This window comes from Coloeus monedula (assembly GCF_965178545.1).
Source record: "Coloeus monedula genome assembly, chromosome: 39".
Classification (NCBI taxonomy): domain Eukaryota; kingdom Metazoa; phylum Chordata; class Aves; order Passeriformes; family Corvidae; genus Coloeus; species Coloeus monedula.
Genome location: NC_138819.1, coordinates 1,404,512 through 1,418,160, shown reverse-complemented (window position 1 = coordinate 1,418,160; position 13,649 = coordinate 1,404,512). Strand labels below are relative to the sequence as shown.

At 63.7% G+C, this 13,649-nt stretch overlaps 1 protein-coding gene across 1 annotated transcript in view; it reads right to left on the bottom strand.

Annotated features, from left to right (window-relative positions):
- The window catches only part of UBA1 (ubiquitin like modifier activating enzyme 1), a 46,401-nt gene that overhangs the window by 14,809 nt on the left and 17,943 nt on the right, over window positions 1-13,649 (bottom strand). Inside the window, exons 9-17 of the mRNA XM_082300318.1 lie at window positions 13,228-13,325; window positions 12,436-12,582; window positions 10,575-10,730; window positions 9,428-9,538; window positions 8,252-8,332; window positions 7,425-7,580; window positions 5,112-5,277; window positions 3,239-3,435; window positions 1,357-1,421 (exon numbers count right to left, since the gene is read on the bottom strand). Coding sequence (XP_082156444.1) covers window positions 1,357-1,421; window positions 3,239-3,435; window positions 5,112-5,277; window positions 7,425-7,580; window positions 8,252-8,332; window positions 9,428-9,538; window positions 10,575-10,730; window positions 12,436-12,582; window positions 13,228-13,325 — 1,177 coding nt within the window. The remainder of the gene's footprint in view (window positions 1-1,356; window positions 1,422-3,238; window positions 3,436-5,111; window positions 5,278-7,424; window positions 7,581-8,251; window positions 8,333-9,427; window positions 9,539-10,574; window positions 10,731-12,435; window positions 12,583-13,227; window positions 13,326-13,649) is intronic.

Here is a 13,649-nt window from a genome sequence, read left to right as displayed (position 1 = left end):
CGCTCCAGGAACTTGGGGTCCCTGTGGGGGAAATGGGGGTTATGGGGTGTCACAGGGTGTCACAGGGGTTATGGGGTGTCACAGGGGGTTATGAGGTGTCACAGGGGTGTCACAGGGGTTATGGGGTGTCACAGGGGTTATGGGGTGTCACAGGGTGTCACAGGGGTTATGGGGTGTCACTGTGGGGTTATAGGGTGTCACAGGGGGGTCACAGGGGTTATGGGGTGTCACAGGGGGTTATGGGGTGTCACTGTGAGGTTATGGGGTGTCACAGGGGTTATGGGGTGTCACAGGGTGTCACAGGGGTTATGGGGTGTCACAGGGGTTATGGGGTGTCACTGTGGGGTTATGGGGTGTCACAGGGTGTCACAGGGGTTATGGGGTGTCACAGGGGTTATGGGGTGTCACAGGGTGTCACAGGGGTTATGGGGTGTCACTGTGGGGTTATGGGGTGTCACTGTGGGGTTATGGGGTGTCACAGGGTGTCACCGGGGGTTTTGGGGTGTCACAGGGGTTACGGGGTGTCACAGGGGGGTTTTGGGGTGTCACAGGGGTCCCAGCTGGGTGAAGGGTCCCCTCCAGGAATTTGGGGTTCCTGGGGCCGGGGGTGATGGGGGTGTGGGGGATGAGCAGGGAGCTGTTCGGGTACCCCCAGATGGGGGTGACGTGGGGGGAGCCCGGTGGGATTTGGGGGATTCCTGGGGGATTTGGGGGATTTCTGTGGGATTTGGGGGATTCCTGGGGGATTTGGGGGATTCCTGTGGGATTTGGGGGATTCCTGGGGGATTTGGGGGATTCCCGTGGGATTTGGGGGGATTCATTGGGATTTGGGGGGGTTCATTGGGATTTGGGGGGATTCCTGTGGGATTTGGGGGATTCCTGGGGGATTTGGGGGATTCCTGTGGGATTTGGGGGATTCCCGTGGGATTTGGGGGGGTTCCCATGGGATTTGGGGGGGTTCATTGGGATTTGGGGGGGTTCCCGTGGGATTTGGGGGGATTCATTGGGATTTGGGGGGGTTCCTGTGGGATTTGGGGGATTCATTGGGATTTGGGGGATTCATTGGGATTTGGGGGATTCCTGTGGGATTTGGGGGGATTCCTGTGGGATTTGGGGGGATTCATTGGGATTTGGGGGATTCCCGTGGGATTTGGGGGGGTTCATTGGGATTTGGGGGGATTCCTGTGGGATTTGGGGGGGTTCATTGGGATTTGGGGGGATTCATTGGGATTTGGGGGGGTTCCCGTGGGATGTGGGGGATTGCTGTGGGATTTAGGGGGTTCCCGTGGGATTTGGGGGATTCCTGTGGGATTTGGGGGGGTTCCCGTGGGATTTGGGGTCCCCTCCCCCGCTCACATCAGGTACTGGTTCACGTTCTCGGCCGGCTGCTTGAAGAGCCCCTCGAACTCGTCACGGGCCCACTGCAGGGGGGAGGGGCTGTCACCGGGGGGGGTCCGGGCAGCCGGGACCCCTCAGAACCCCAAAACCAGAACCCCCAAACCAGAACCCCCCCAAAACCAGGAACCCCCAAACCAGAACCCCCCAAACCAGAACCCCCCAAAACCAGAACCCCCCAAACCAGGAACCCCCCAAACCAGAACCCCCCAAAACCAGAACCCCCCAAAACCAGAACCCCCCAAACCAGAACCCCCCAAAAACCAGAACCCCCCAAAACCCAGAACCCCCCCAAACCAGAACCCCCCAAACCAGAACCCCCCAAAAACCAGAACCCCCCAAACCAGAACCCCCCAAACCAGGAACCCCCAAACCAGGAACCCCCAAAACCAGAACCCCCCAAACCAGGAACCCCCAAAGGGCACCCCAGGACCCCCCAGCCAGCCCCCAACCCCCCAAGTACCACCCTGGCACCGCCCGGCCCGACACACCTGGTGCCCCCCACACCTGTCCAGGTGCCCCTGGGCACGGCCGGACACACCCACCCAGTGCCCCCCACACCCACCCAGTGCCCCCCACAGCTGTCCACACCCACAGGTGCCCCTGGGCATGGCCGGACACACCCGCCAGGTGCCCCCACACCCACCCAGTGCCCCCACACCCACCCAGGTAACCCCACACCCACCCGGTGCCCCCACACCCATCCACTCCCATCCAGGGCCCCCACACCCACCCAGTGCCCCCAGAGCTGCCGGGCACCCCTGGACACGGCCGGACGCACCCACCAGGTGCCCCCACACCTGTCCACACCTGCCCAGTGCCCCCACATCAACCCAGTGCCCCCGCACCCACCTGGTACCCCTGGGCATTGCTGGACACACCCACCCGGTGCCCCCACACCTGTCCACACCTGCCCAGTGTCCCCACATCCACCCGGTACCCCCACACCCACCTGGTGCCCCCACACCCACTGGGTACCCCTGGGCACAGCCGGACGCACCCACCCAGAACCCCCACAGCCCTACCAGGCACCCCTGGACACGGCCGGACGTACCCACCAGGTGCCCACACACCCATTCAGTGCCCCCACACCCATCCACTCCCATCCAGTGCCCCCACACCCACCCAGTGCCCCCAGAGCTGCCAGGCACCCCTGGGCACGGCCGGACACACCCACCCAGTGCCCCCACACCCACCTGGTCCCCCCACACCCACCAGGTACCCCCACACCTGTCCACACCCAGCTGGTACCCCACAGCCACCGGGCACCCCCGGGCACGGCTGGACGCACCCACCCAGTGCCCCCACACCCACCGGGTACCCCCACACCCACCTGGTGCCCCCACAGCCACCCAGTGCCCCCACACCCACCCAGTGCCCCCAGAGCTGCCAGGCACCCCTGGGCACGGCTGGATGCACCCACCCAGTACCCCCACACACCCACCGGGTACCCCCACACCCACCTGGTGCCCCCACATCCACCCAGTGCCCCCAGAGCTGCTGGGAACCCCTGGGCACGGCCGGACGCACCCACCCAGTGCCCCCACACCTGTCCACACCTGCCCAGTGCCCCCACATCCACCCGGTACCCCCACACCCACCCAGTGCTCCCACACCCGCCGGGCACCCCCGGGCACAGATGGACGCACCCACCAGGTGCCCCCACAGTTGTCCACACCCACCAGGTGCCCCCACACCCAGCCGGTGCCCCCACACCCACCAGGTGCCCCCACACCCCCCAGGTGCCCCCACACCCAGCCGGTGCCCCCACACCCCCCAGGTCCCCCCACACCCAGCCGGTGCCCCAGAGCCGCCGGGCACCCCCGGGCACGGCCGGACGCACCTGCAGCGTGTGCTCGATGGCGTTGGGGAAGTTCTTGAGGGTGCAGATGGGAATGGCCTTCTCGGGGGGGTCCTGGCTCGAGCTGTAGGACTCGCTCAGGAACGGGATCACCACCTGCACGTTGCCCTTCGTGCCCAGCGTGCCCGACTCCAGCAGCGGCTTCCGGTAGTAAACGCAGCGCCGGTCCATGTAGAGCCCTGCCAGGAGCCCCAATCACCCGTGGGGCACCCCCAAATTGGCTGTGGGGCAGCCTGAATCACCCGTGGGGCACCCCTGGGGCTGTGGGGTACCCCAAATCACCCGTGGGGCACCCCTGGGGCTGTGGGGTACCCCAAATCACCTGTGGGGCACCCCAAATCACCCATGGGGCACCCCTGGCGCTGTGGGGCACCCTCGGATATGGGGTATGACCAGGGGTTATGGGGCACCCCACAGTAAACACAGTGCCAGTCCAGGTACGGCCCTGCTGGGACCCCAAATTGGCTGTGGGGCACCCCTGGGGCTGTGGGGCACCCCAAATTGGCTGTGGGGCACCCCAAATCACCCGTGGGGCACCCCTGGGGCTGTGGGGCACCCCAAATCACCTGTGGGGCACCCCAGATTGGCTATGGGGCATAAGCAGGGGTTATAGGGCACAAGCAGGGCCTATGGGGCACCCCATAGTAAACACAGTGCCAGTCCATATAGAGCCCTGCCTGGGACCCCAAATCAGCTATGGGGCAGCCCCAGCTATGGGGCACCCCAATAGTAAACACAGTGCCAGTCCGGGTACAGCCCTGCCTGGGGCCTCTGGGTCAGTTATGGGGCACCCCCGGGGCTATGGGGCACCCCAAGGGCCATGGGGCACCCCAAGGGCTATGGGGCACCCTGAGCTTTGGGGCACCCTGAGGGGCTATGGGGCACTCTCAGATATGGGGCACCCTGAGGGGCTATGGGGCACCCTCAGCTATGGGGCACCCCAGAGGCTCTGGGGCACCCCAAGGGCTATGGGGCACCCTGAGCTTTGGGGCACCCCAGGGGCTATGGAGCACCCCGAGGGGCTATGGGGCACCCCAAGGGTGGCTATGGTGGCACCCGAGGGGCTATGGGTCACCCTCAGCTTTGGGGCACCCCAAGGGCTATGGGGCACCCCAAGGGCTATGGGGCACCCCAGGGGCTATGGGGCACCCCAGGGGCTATGGGGCACCCTCAGCTTTGGGGCACCCCAGGGGCTCTGGAGCACCCTCAGCTATGGGGCACCCTCAGCTACGGGGCACCCCAGAGGCTCTGGGGCACCCTCAGCTTTGGGGCACCCCGGGGGCTCTGGGGCACCCCAAGGGCTCTGGGGCACCCTCAGCTATGGGGCACCCTCAGCTTTGGGGCACCCCGGGGGCTCTGGGGCACCCCAAGGGCTCTGGGGCACCCTCAGCTTTGGGGCACCCCAAGGGCTCTGGGGCACCCTCAGCTATGGGGCACCCTCAGCTTTGGGGCACCCTCAGCTTTGGGGCACCCTCAGCTCTGGGGCACCCTCAGCTCTGGGGCACCCTCAGCTTTGGGGCACCCCGGGGGCTCTGGGGCACCCTCAGCTTTGGGGCACCCCAAGGGCTCTGGGGCACCCTCAGCTATGGGGCACCCTCAGCTTTGGGGCACCCCAAGGGCTCTGGGGCACCCTCAGCTCTGGGGCACCCTCAGCTATGGGGCACCCTCAGCTATGGGGCACCCTCAGCTTTGGGGCACCCTCAGCTATGGGGCACCCCAGGAGCTATGGGGCACGACCAAGGCTCCTTGTAGCCCCCCAAAGGTCCTTGTAGCCCCCCACGGGTCCCTCCAGCACCCCTGGAGGTCTCTGCGGCCCCCCGGAGCCCCCCCAGAGCCCGCGACCCCCCGAGCTCACGGGCATCCACGTTGTCCAGGGCGTTGGCGACGCCGTCCAGCCCCTCGAAGAAGTCGTCGTCGTAGACGCGCTCGGTGTCGGGGCCCACGCGGTCGGTGCGGCTGCAGACGCGCAGCGCCGGGTTCATCTCCCGCGCCGCCGCCGCCGCCCGCTCCGACTTCAGCTTCTGGAGAGGGAAACAGCTGGGCTGTGAGCCCCGCCCCTTGGGACACGCCCTCTTAAGCCACGCCCCTTCCCCCAATCCAATCACGCATCCAAGGAACTCAAGCGATGATGGTGAGCGTGAAACTCAACTGTTGGTGTTGGCCGAGAAACTCAACTGTTGACATCGGCCAAGAGACTCAACCGTAGACATTGAGCACAAAACTCAACCATTGGTGTTGGCCAAGAAACTCAACCGTTGACATTGAGCACAAAACTCAACCATTGGTGTTGGCCAAGAAACTCAACCGTTGACACTGGCCAAGAAACTCAACTGTTGACATTGAGCACGAAACTCAATCGTTGACATTGAGCAGGGAACTCAACTGTTGATGCTGGCTGAGAAACTCAACTGTTGGTGTTGGCCGAGAAACTCAATCGTTGATGTTGACCAAGAAACTCAACCGTTGACATCAGCCGAGAAACTCAACCATAGACACTGAGCAGGAAACTCAACCATTGGGTGTTGGCCAAGAAACTCAACCGTTGATGTCAAGCATGAAACTCAATCGTTGATGTTGGCCAAAAAACTCAACCGTTGACATTGAGCAAGAAAACTCAACCACTGGGTGTTGGCCAAGAAACTCAACTGTTGATGTCAAGCATGAAACTCAACTATTGGTGTTGGCTGAGAAACTCAACCATTGACATTGAACACGAAACTCAACCATTGGCGTTCGGCACAAAACTTAACCATTGGTGTTGGCCGAGAAACTCAACCGTTGACATTGACCAGGGAACTCAACCGTTGTTGTTGGCCGAGAAACTCAACCATTGATGTTGGCCAAGAAACTCAACCATTAACCTTGGCCAAGAAATTCAACCGTTGACACTGACCAAGAAACTCAACCATTGACATAGGCCAAGAAATTCAACTGTTGACATTGGCCAAGAAACTCAACCGTTGATGTCAAGCATGAAACTCCATCATTGACATTGACCAAAAAACTCAACTGTTGATGTTGACCAAGAAACTCAACCGTTGATGTCAAGCATGAAACTCCATCATTGACGTTGGCCAAGAAACTCAACCGTTGGCACTGAGTATGGAACTCAACCGCTGACGTTGGGTACGGAACTCAACCGTTGACATTGGCCACGAAACTCAATGGGTGACGTTGGCCCAAGAAATTCAATCGCTGATGTCAAACATGGAACTCAACCACTGATGCTGAGCACAAAACTCAACTGCTGCCGTTGGCCAAGAAATGCAATCGTTGGCATCAACCAGGAAACTCAACCGTTGGCGTTGAGCACGAAATTCAATTGTTGAGGTCGGCCAAGAAACTCAACCGTTGACGTTGGCCCAAGAAATTCAACTACTGGCATTGACCAGGAAACGCAACTGTTGGCGTTAGCCAGGAAACTCCTGGCATTGACCAGGAAATGCAATCGTGGGCGTTAGCCAGGAAACTCAACTGCTGACTCTGAGCACGAAACTCAACCGTTGACCTTGGCCAAAAAACTCCACCATTAATGTCAAGCATGAAACTCAACCGTTGACATTGGCCAAGAAACTCAACCGTTGACATCAGCCGAGAAACTCAACCATTGACATCAGCCGAGAAACTCAACCATTGACATTGGCCAAGAAACTCAACCATTGACATAGAGCACGAAACTCAACCGTTGACCTTGGCCAAAAAACTCAACCGTTGATGAAAAACACAAAACTCAATTGTTGACGTTGACCAAGAAACTCAACCATTGATTTTGGCCAAGAAACTCAACCGTTGATGTCAAGCATGAAACTCAATTTTTGGTGTTGGCCAAGGAACTCAACCATTGATTTTGGCCAAAAAACTCAACCATTGACATTGACCAGGAAACTCAGCTGTTGCCATTGACCAAGAAACTCAACCGCTGACCTTGGCCAAGAAACTCAACCTTTGATATTGACCCAGAAACTCAACCATTGATATTGACCAAGAAACTCAACCACTGATGTTGACCCAGAAACTCAACCGTTGACCTTCTCCAACTCACCGGCAGCACCTTGAGGATGGCTGCCCAAACTCCTCCCTCTCAGGCCCCTCCCCCTCGCCGCCCACCTCCAGCTTGGTGCTGGCCAAGCCGCCGCCGACCAACGCCGCGGCCGTTCCCGCCCCTCACCGTGACGTCCCAGGGCCGGAAGAGGAACTGGCGGTTCAGGTTGGACTTCTCGATGGTGTCCATGTCGGTGACGGTGACGCTGCCCTCGGGGCCGCAGCCCAGCCCCACCATGGCGAAGTTCTTGAGCAGCTCGCAGCCGATGGCCCCCGCCCCCACCTGCCGGGGACACGCGGGGACGTGTGGGGACAGGGGATGAGGTGGCCCAGGGGGGTTGGGGACACAGCACGAGGTGGCCCAGGGGGGTTGGGGATGTGCGGGGACAGAGAACGAGGTGGCCCAGGGGCGTTGGGGACGTGGGGGGACAGAGGATGAGGTGGCCCGGGGGGGGTTGGGGACACAGCACGAGGTGGCCCAGGGGGGTTGGGGATGTGCGGGGACAGGGAACGAGGTGGCCCAGGGGGGTGGGGGACACAGCACGAGGTGGCCCGAGGGGGTTGGGGACACAGCACGAGGTGGCCCAGGGGGGTTGGGGACACACGAGTGGGAAAGGGATGGGGGTGAGGGGACACTTTAGGACGCTCCTGAGGACACTCAGAGGACACTCGGACAGAGTTGGGGACATCAGGGACACTGAGAACGTGAGGAACAACCAGGAAGCGTGTGAGGACACCGGGGCGCACCTAAGGGACACCTGGGGACACTATGGGTGGCCCAGGAGGGCTGGGGATGGGTGGGTGGGTGGGAGAGGTGGCACCTGACAAACGCACCAAGAGCAATTTGGGGACATTTGAGGAACAGGTGACAACAGAAGACACTGAGGGACAATGGAGGATGTGGGTGGGGACGTGGGTGGGGACATGGGTGGGGACATGGGTGGGGACACTGACCACGAAGTACTTCTGGGCGCCCAGCTTGGCCTGCAGCTCGGCCCCGAACACGGCGATCTGCCCGTCGTAGCGGCTGTTGCGCTGGGGACAGGGTGGCACCGGGCTCAGCTGCCTGTGTGCCACCCCCGGGGCCACAGAGCCACTGCGAGGTGGTGGCCCAAGGGGTGACACCCGCCATAGCCCAGTGGCCTCAAGGAATGACCACCCGCAGGTGCTCGCTGGCCACCCTGACCCCACGAGGCACCTGCTGACCCCGATGGGTGAGCGATGGGTGTCCCCCAGTAAATGTCCTCCAAGCGATGTCGCCCCATGGTGACACCTCCCAGGGGTGTCCCCCAGGCCCCCAGGGGTGTCCCCCAGGCCCCCAGGGTGTCCCCAGGCCCTCAGGGGTGTCCCCTAACCCAAAGAGTGTCCCCAGCCCCTCAGGTGTCCCCCAGACCCCTTGGGTGTCCCCAGGGTGTCCCCAGGATGTCCCCCAGCCACCCAGGGGTGTCCCCTAACCCAAGGGGTGTCCCCCAGCCCCTCAGGGGTGTCCCCAGGGTGTCCCCAGGGTGTCCCCAGCCCCTCACCAGCCAGCACTGCTCCTGGGGTGTTCCCCAGCCCCCCAGGGGTGTCCCCAAGGTGCCCCCAGCCCCCCAGGGGTGTCCCCAAGGTGTCCCCAGTCCCCCAGGGTGTCCCCAGGGTGTCCCCAGCCCCTCACTGGCCGGCACTGCTCCTGGGGTGTCCCCAGCCCCCCACGGGTGTCCCCAGGGTGTCCCCAGACCCCCAAGGTGTCCCCAGGGCATCCCCAGCCCCTCACCGGCCAGCACTGCTCCTGGGGTGTTCCCCAGCCCCCCAGGGGTGTCCCCAAGGTGTCCCCAGTCCCCCAGGGTGTCCCCAGGGTGCCCCAGCCCCTCACTGGCCGGCACTGCTCCTGGGTGTTCCCCAGCCCCCCAGGGGTGTCCCCAATGTGTCCCCAGGGTGCCCCCAGACCCCCAGGGTGTCTCCAGGGTGTCCCCAGCCCCTCACCGGCCGGCACTGCTCCTGGGGTGTCCCCAGCCCCCCAGGGTGTCCCCAGGGTGCCCCCAGGGTGCCCCAGCCCCTCACCGGCCGGCACTGCTCCTGGGTGTTCCCCAGCTCCCCAGGGGTGTCCCCAAGGTGTCCCCAGGGTGCCCCCAGGGTGCCCCAGCCCCTCACCGGCCGGCACTGCTCCTCGGTGAGCAGCGTGTCGCGGTTCTCCTCGGGCAGGCACTCGAGCGCGTCGAAGTAAAGCCACTGCGTGATGGGAGTGAACTTCCCCGACACGGCCTGGGGGACAGGGACACGCGGGGACACGTCAGGGACAGGTGGGGACATGGCACGGACAGGCGGGGACATGGAAGGGACAGGTGGGGACACGGCAGGGACAGGTGGGGACATGGAAGGGATAGGCGGGGACACAGAAGGGACAGGTGGGGACAGGGCAGGGACAGGTGGGGACAGGGCAGGGACAGGACAGGGCACCAGGGGACACGGAAGGGACAGGGCAGGGACAGGGCAGGGACAGGGCAAGGACAGGGCAGGGACAGGGCAGGGACAGGGCAAGGACAGGGCAGGGACAGGGCAGGGACAGGGCAGGGACAGGGCAGGGACGGGCCAGGGACAGGGCAAGGACAGGGCAGGGACGGGCCAGGGCAAGGACAGGGCAAGGACAGGGACGGGCCAGGGACGGGCCAGGGACAGGGCAGGGACAGGGCAGGGACAGGGCAGGGACCGGCGGGGACATAGAAGGGACAGGTGGGGACATGGCAGGGACAGGCGGGGACACAGAAGGGACAGGACAGGGACAGGACACATCAGGGACAGGGGGGGACAGGGCAGGGACAGGACAGGGCACCAGGGGACACGGAAGGGACAGGGCAGGGACAGGGCAAGGACAGGGCAAGGACAGGGCAAGGACAGGGCAGGGACAGGGCAGGGACAGGGCAAGGACAGGGCAGGGACAGGGCAGGGACAGGGCAAGGACAGGGCAGGGACAGGGCAAGGACAGGGCAAGGACAGGGCAGGGACAGGGCAGGGACAGAGCAGGGACAGGGCAAGGACAGGGCAAGGACAGGGCAAGGACAGGGCAGGGACAGAGCAGGGACAGGGCAGGGACGGGCCAGGGACAGGGCAGGGACAGGGCAAGGACAGGGCAGGGAGCTCAGGAGAAGCCCCGGTGACGCCACCGGGGCCAGCGCGGTGACCCCAGGGCACCCAAGGACGAGGTTGGGCAGCGCCAACTCCAACTGGGACCCAGCTGTGACACCTGGGACGGGTGGGGCCGGGCACCCCGGGGTGGCCCCGGTGGCCACAGCTGCGGTACCTTCATGACCTCCTGCGCGGCCAGGCCGCCGATGAAGGCGTTGACCGGGGCCAGGTCGCCGGTGGCCTGGAAGGCCAATTCCCGCACCAGCTCCTCGTCCAGCTCCGCGCCGGCCGCCACCTCCTTGGTCAGGGCCAGCACCTCGGCGGCGTCACCCTGCGGGGGCAACGAGGGGGACACGGCCTTGGGGACAGCGCCGGGGACGCCGGCCAGGGGCCACCAGCAGCAGAGGCGGCGCTTGGTGGCCTTCACGGCCTCGGTGGTGGCCCCACGGTGGCCCCAAAGGCCACTGGCAGCGTTTGTGACAGCTCCAAATGATGTCCCCAAGAGGGACCATGGGGGGGGGGGGGGCTGTCGGTGCAGGGCCTGGGGGGGGCACGTCCCCAATGGCCCCGCGAGCCCCAATGGCGCTGATGTGCCCAACGTGCCCAGTGTGCCCAGTGTGCCCAATGGCCAATGGCGCTGATGTGCCCAACGTGCCCAGTGTGCCCAATGGCGCTGATGTGCCCAACGTGCCCAGTGTGCCCAATGGCGCTGATGTGCCCAACGTGCCCAGTGTGCCCAATGGCCAATGGTGCTGATGTGCCCAACGTGCCCAGTGTGCCCAGTGTGCCCAATGGCGCTGATGTGCCCAGTGTGCCCAGTGTGCCCAATGGCCAATGGCGCTGATGTGCCCAACGTGCCCAGTGTGCCCAATGGCCAATGGTGCTGATGTGCCCAACGTGCCCAGTGTGCCCAATGGCGCTGATGTGCCCAACGTGCCCAGTGTGCCCAATGGCGCTGATGTGCCCAACGTGCCCAGTGTCCCCAATGGCCAATGGCGCTGATGTGCCCAACGTGCCCAGTGTCCCCAATGGCCAATGGCGCTGATGTGCCCAACGTGCCCAGTGTGCCCAATGGCCAATGGTGCTGATGTGCCCAACGTGCCCAGTGTCCCCAATGGCGCTGATGTGCCCAACGTGCCCAGTGTGCCCAATGGCCAATGGTGCTGATGTGCCCAACGTGCCCAGTGTGCCCAATGGCGCTGATGTGCCCAGTGTGCCCAGTGTGCCCAATGGCGCTGATGTGCCCAACGTGCCCAACGTGCCCAGTGTGCCCAATGGCGCTGATGTGCCCGATGTGCCCAATGTGCCCAACATCCCCAATGTGCCCAACGTGCCCAATGTGCCCCATGTGCCCAATGCCCAACGTGCCCCATGTGCCCCATGTGCCCAATGTGCCCAACGTGCCCAATGCCCAATGTGCCCAATGTCCCCAATGTGCCCAGTGTGCCCCATGTGCCCAATGCCCAATGTGCCCAATGTGCCCAACGTCCCCAATGTGCCCAATGCCCAATGTGCCCCATGTCCCCAATGTCCCCAACGTGCCCAATGCCCAATGTGCCAACTGCCCAATGCCCCCAATGTCCCCAATGTGCCCAACGTCCCTAATGTCCCCAATGTGCCCAATGTCCCCAACGTGCCCAATGGCGCTGATGTGCCCGATGTGCCCAATGTGCCCAACGTGCCCAATGTCGCCAACGTGCCCAACGTCCCCAATGTGCCCAATGCCCAACGTCCCCAATGTGCCCAATGCCCAACGTCCCCAATGTGCCCAATGTCCCCAATGTGCCCCATGTGCCCAATGCCCAATGTGCCCAATGTGCCCAACGTCCCCAATGTGCCCAATACCCAATGTCCCCAATGTCCCCAACGTGCCCAGATCCTGGAAAGGCTCCTCCGTGTCCCCAGCACCCTCCATGCCCCCGACACCGCTGACCTCTCCCCCCGCCCCATTGTCCCCCCGCAGTCCCCCCAGTATCCCCAGTATCCCCAGCATCCCCAGTATCCCCAGTCCCCCCAGTATCCCCAGTATGTCCCACCTGGTGCCGTGGCCGGGGGGCGCGCCCGTGCTGCCGCAGGAAGCGGTGCAGGCCCTGCCAGGCGCGGTGCAGCACCGGGGGCCGCTCGGCTTTGCCGAAATCCGTCACCAGCAGCTCGGGCTCGGCCAGCGCGTCCCGCAACCGTTTCTGGGATGGGACACACCAGTAGAAACCAGTAGAAACCAGTACAGCCCGCTATAACCCCCCCCAGCGCGTCCCCCAACCGTTTCTGGGATGGGACACACCAGTAGAAACCAGTAGAAACCAGTACAGCCCGCTATAACCCCCCCAGCGCGTCCCACAACCGTTTCTGGGATGAGACACACCAGTAGAAACCAGTAGAAACCAGTACAGCCCACTATAACCCCCCCAGAGCGTCCCGCAACCGTTTCTGGGATGGGACACACCAGTAGAAACCAGTAGAAACCAGTACAGCCCAGCACAATGCCCCCAGCGTGTCCTGCAACCATTTCCGGGACAGGGAGGGGGCCAAGTGCCATCCCAGCATAAACCAGTATAACCCAGTACAGCCCAGTAAAACCCCAGTGCCCCTGGCTCCCTCCCAGTCCCTCCCAGTGCCCACCAGTCCCTCCCAGTGCCGCCCAGTCCCCTCCCAGTGCCCCCCAGGCTCCTCCCAATGCCCTCCTAGTCCCTCCCAGTGCCCCCCAGTCCCCTCCCAGTCCCTCCCAGTGCCATCCAGTCCCCTCCCAGCGCCCCCCAGTCTCCTCCCAATACCCTCCTAGTCCCTCCCAGTGCCCCCCAGTCCCTCCCAGTGCTCCCAGTCCCACTCACAAAGTGGATGTGCTTGGGCATCTTGACCTGGCTAACGATGCCCCCCCGCACGTAGTCCCCGTAGCCGCTCGTGTCCCCGATGCTGAACGTGTAGGGCCCTGGGGACAGGGGGGTCACTGGGGCGCCCCGGGGCACCCCAAAAACGGATCCGGGGGTCCAGGGCACCCCAAAAATGGGTCCGGGGGTCCGTGGCATCCCAAAAATACACCCAGGTGTCTGGGGCACCCCAAAAACGGATCCGGGGGTCCAGGGCACCCCAAAAATACACCCAGGTGTCCAGGGCACCCCAAAAATGGGCCCGGAGTCCAGGGCACCCCAAAAATACACCCAGGGGTCCGGGGCACCCCAAAAATGGGCCTGGGGATCCAGGGCACCCCAAAAATGGGTCTGGGGCACCCCAAAAATGGGTCCGGGGGTCCGGG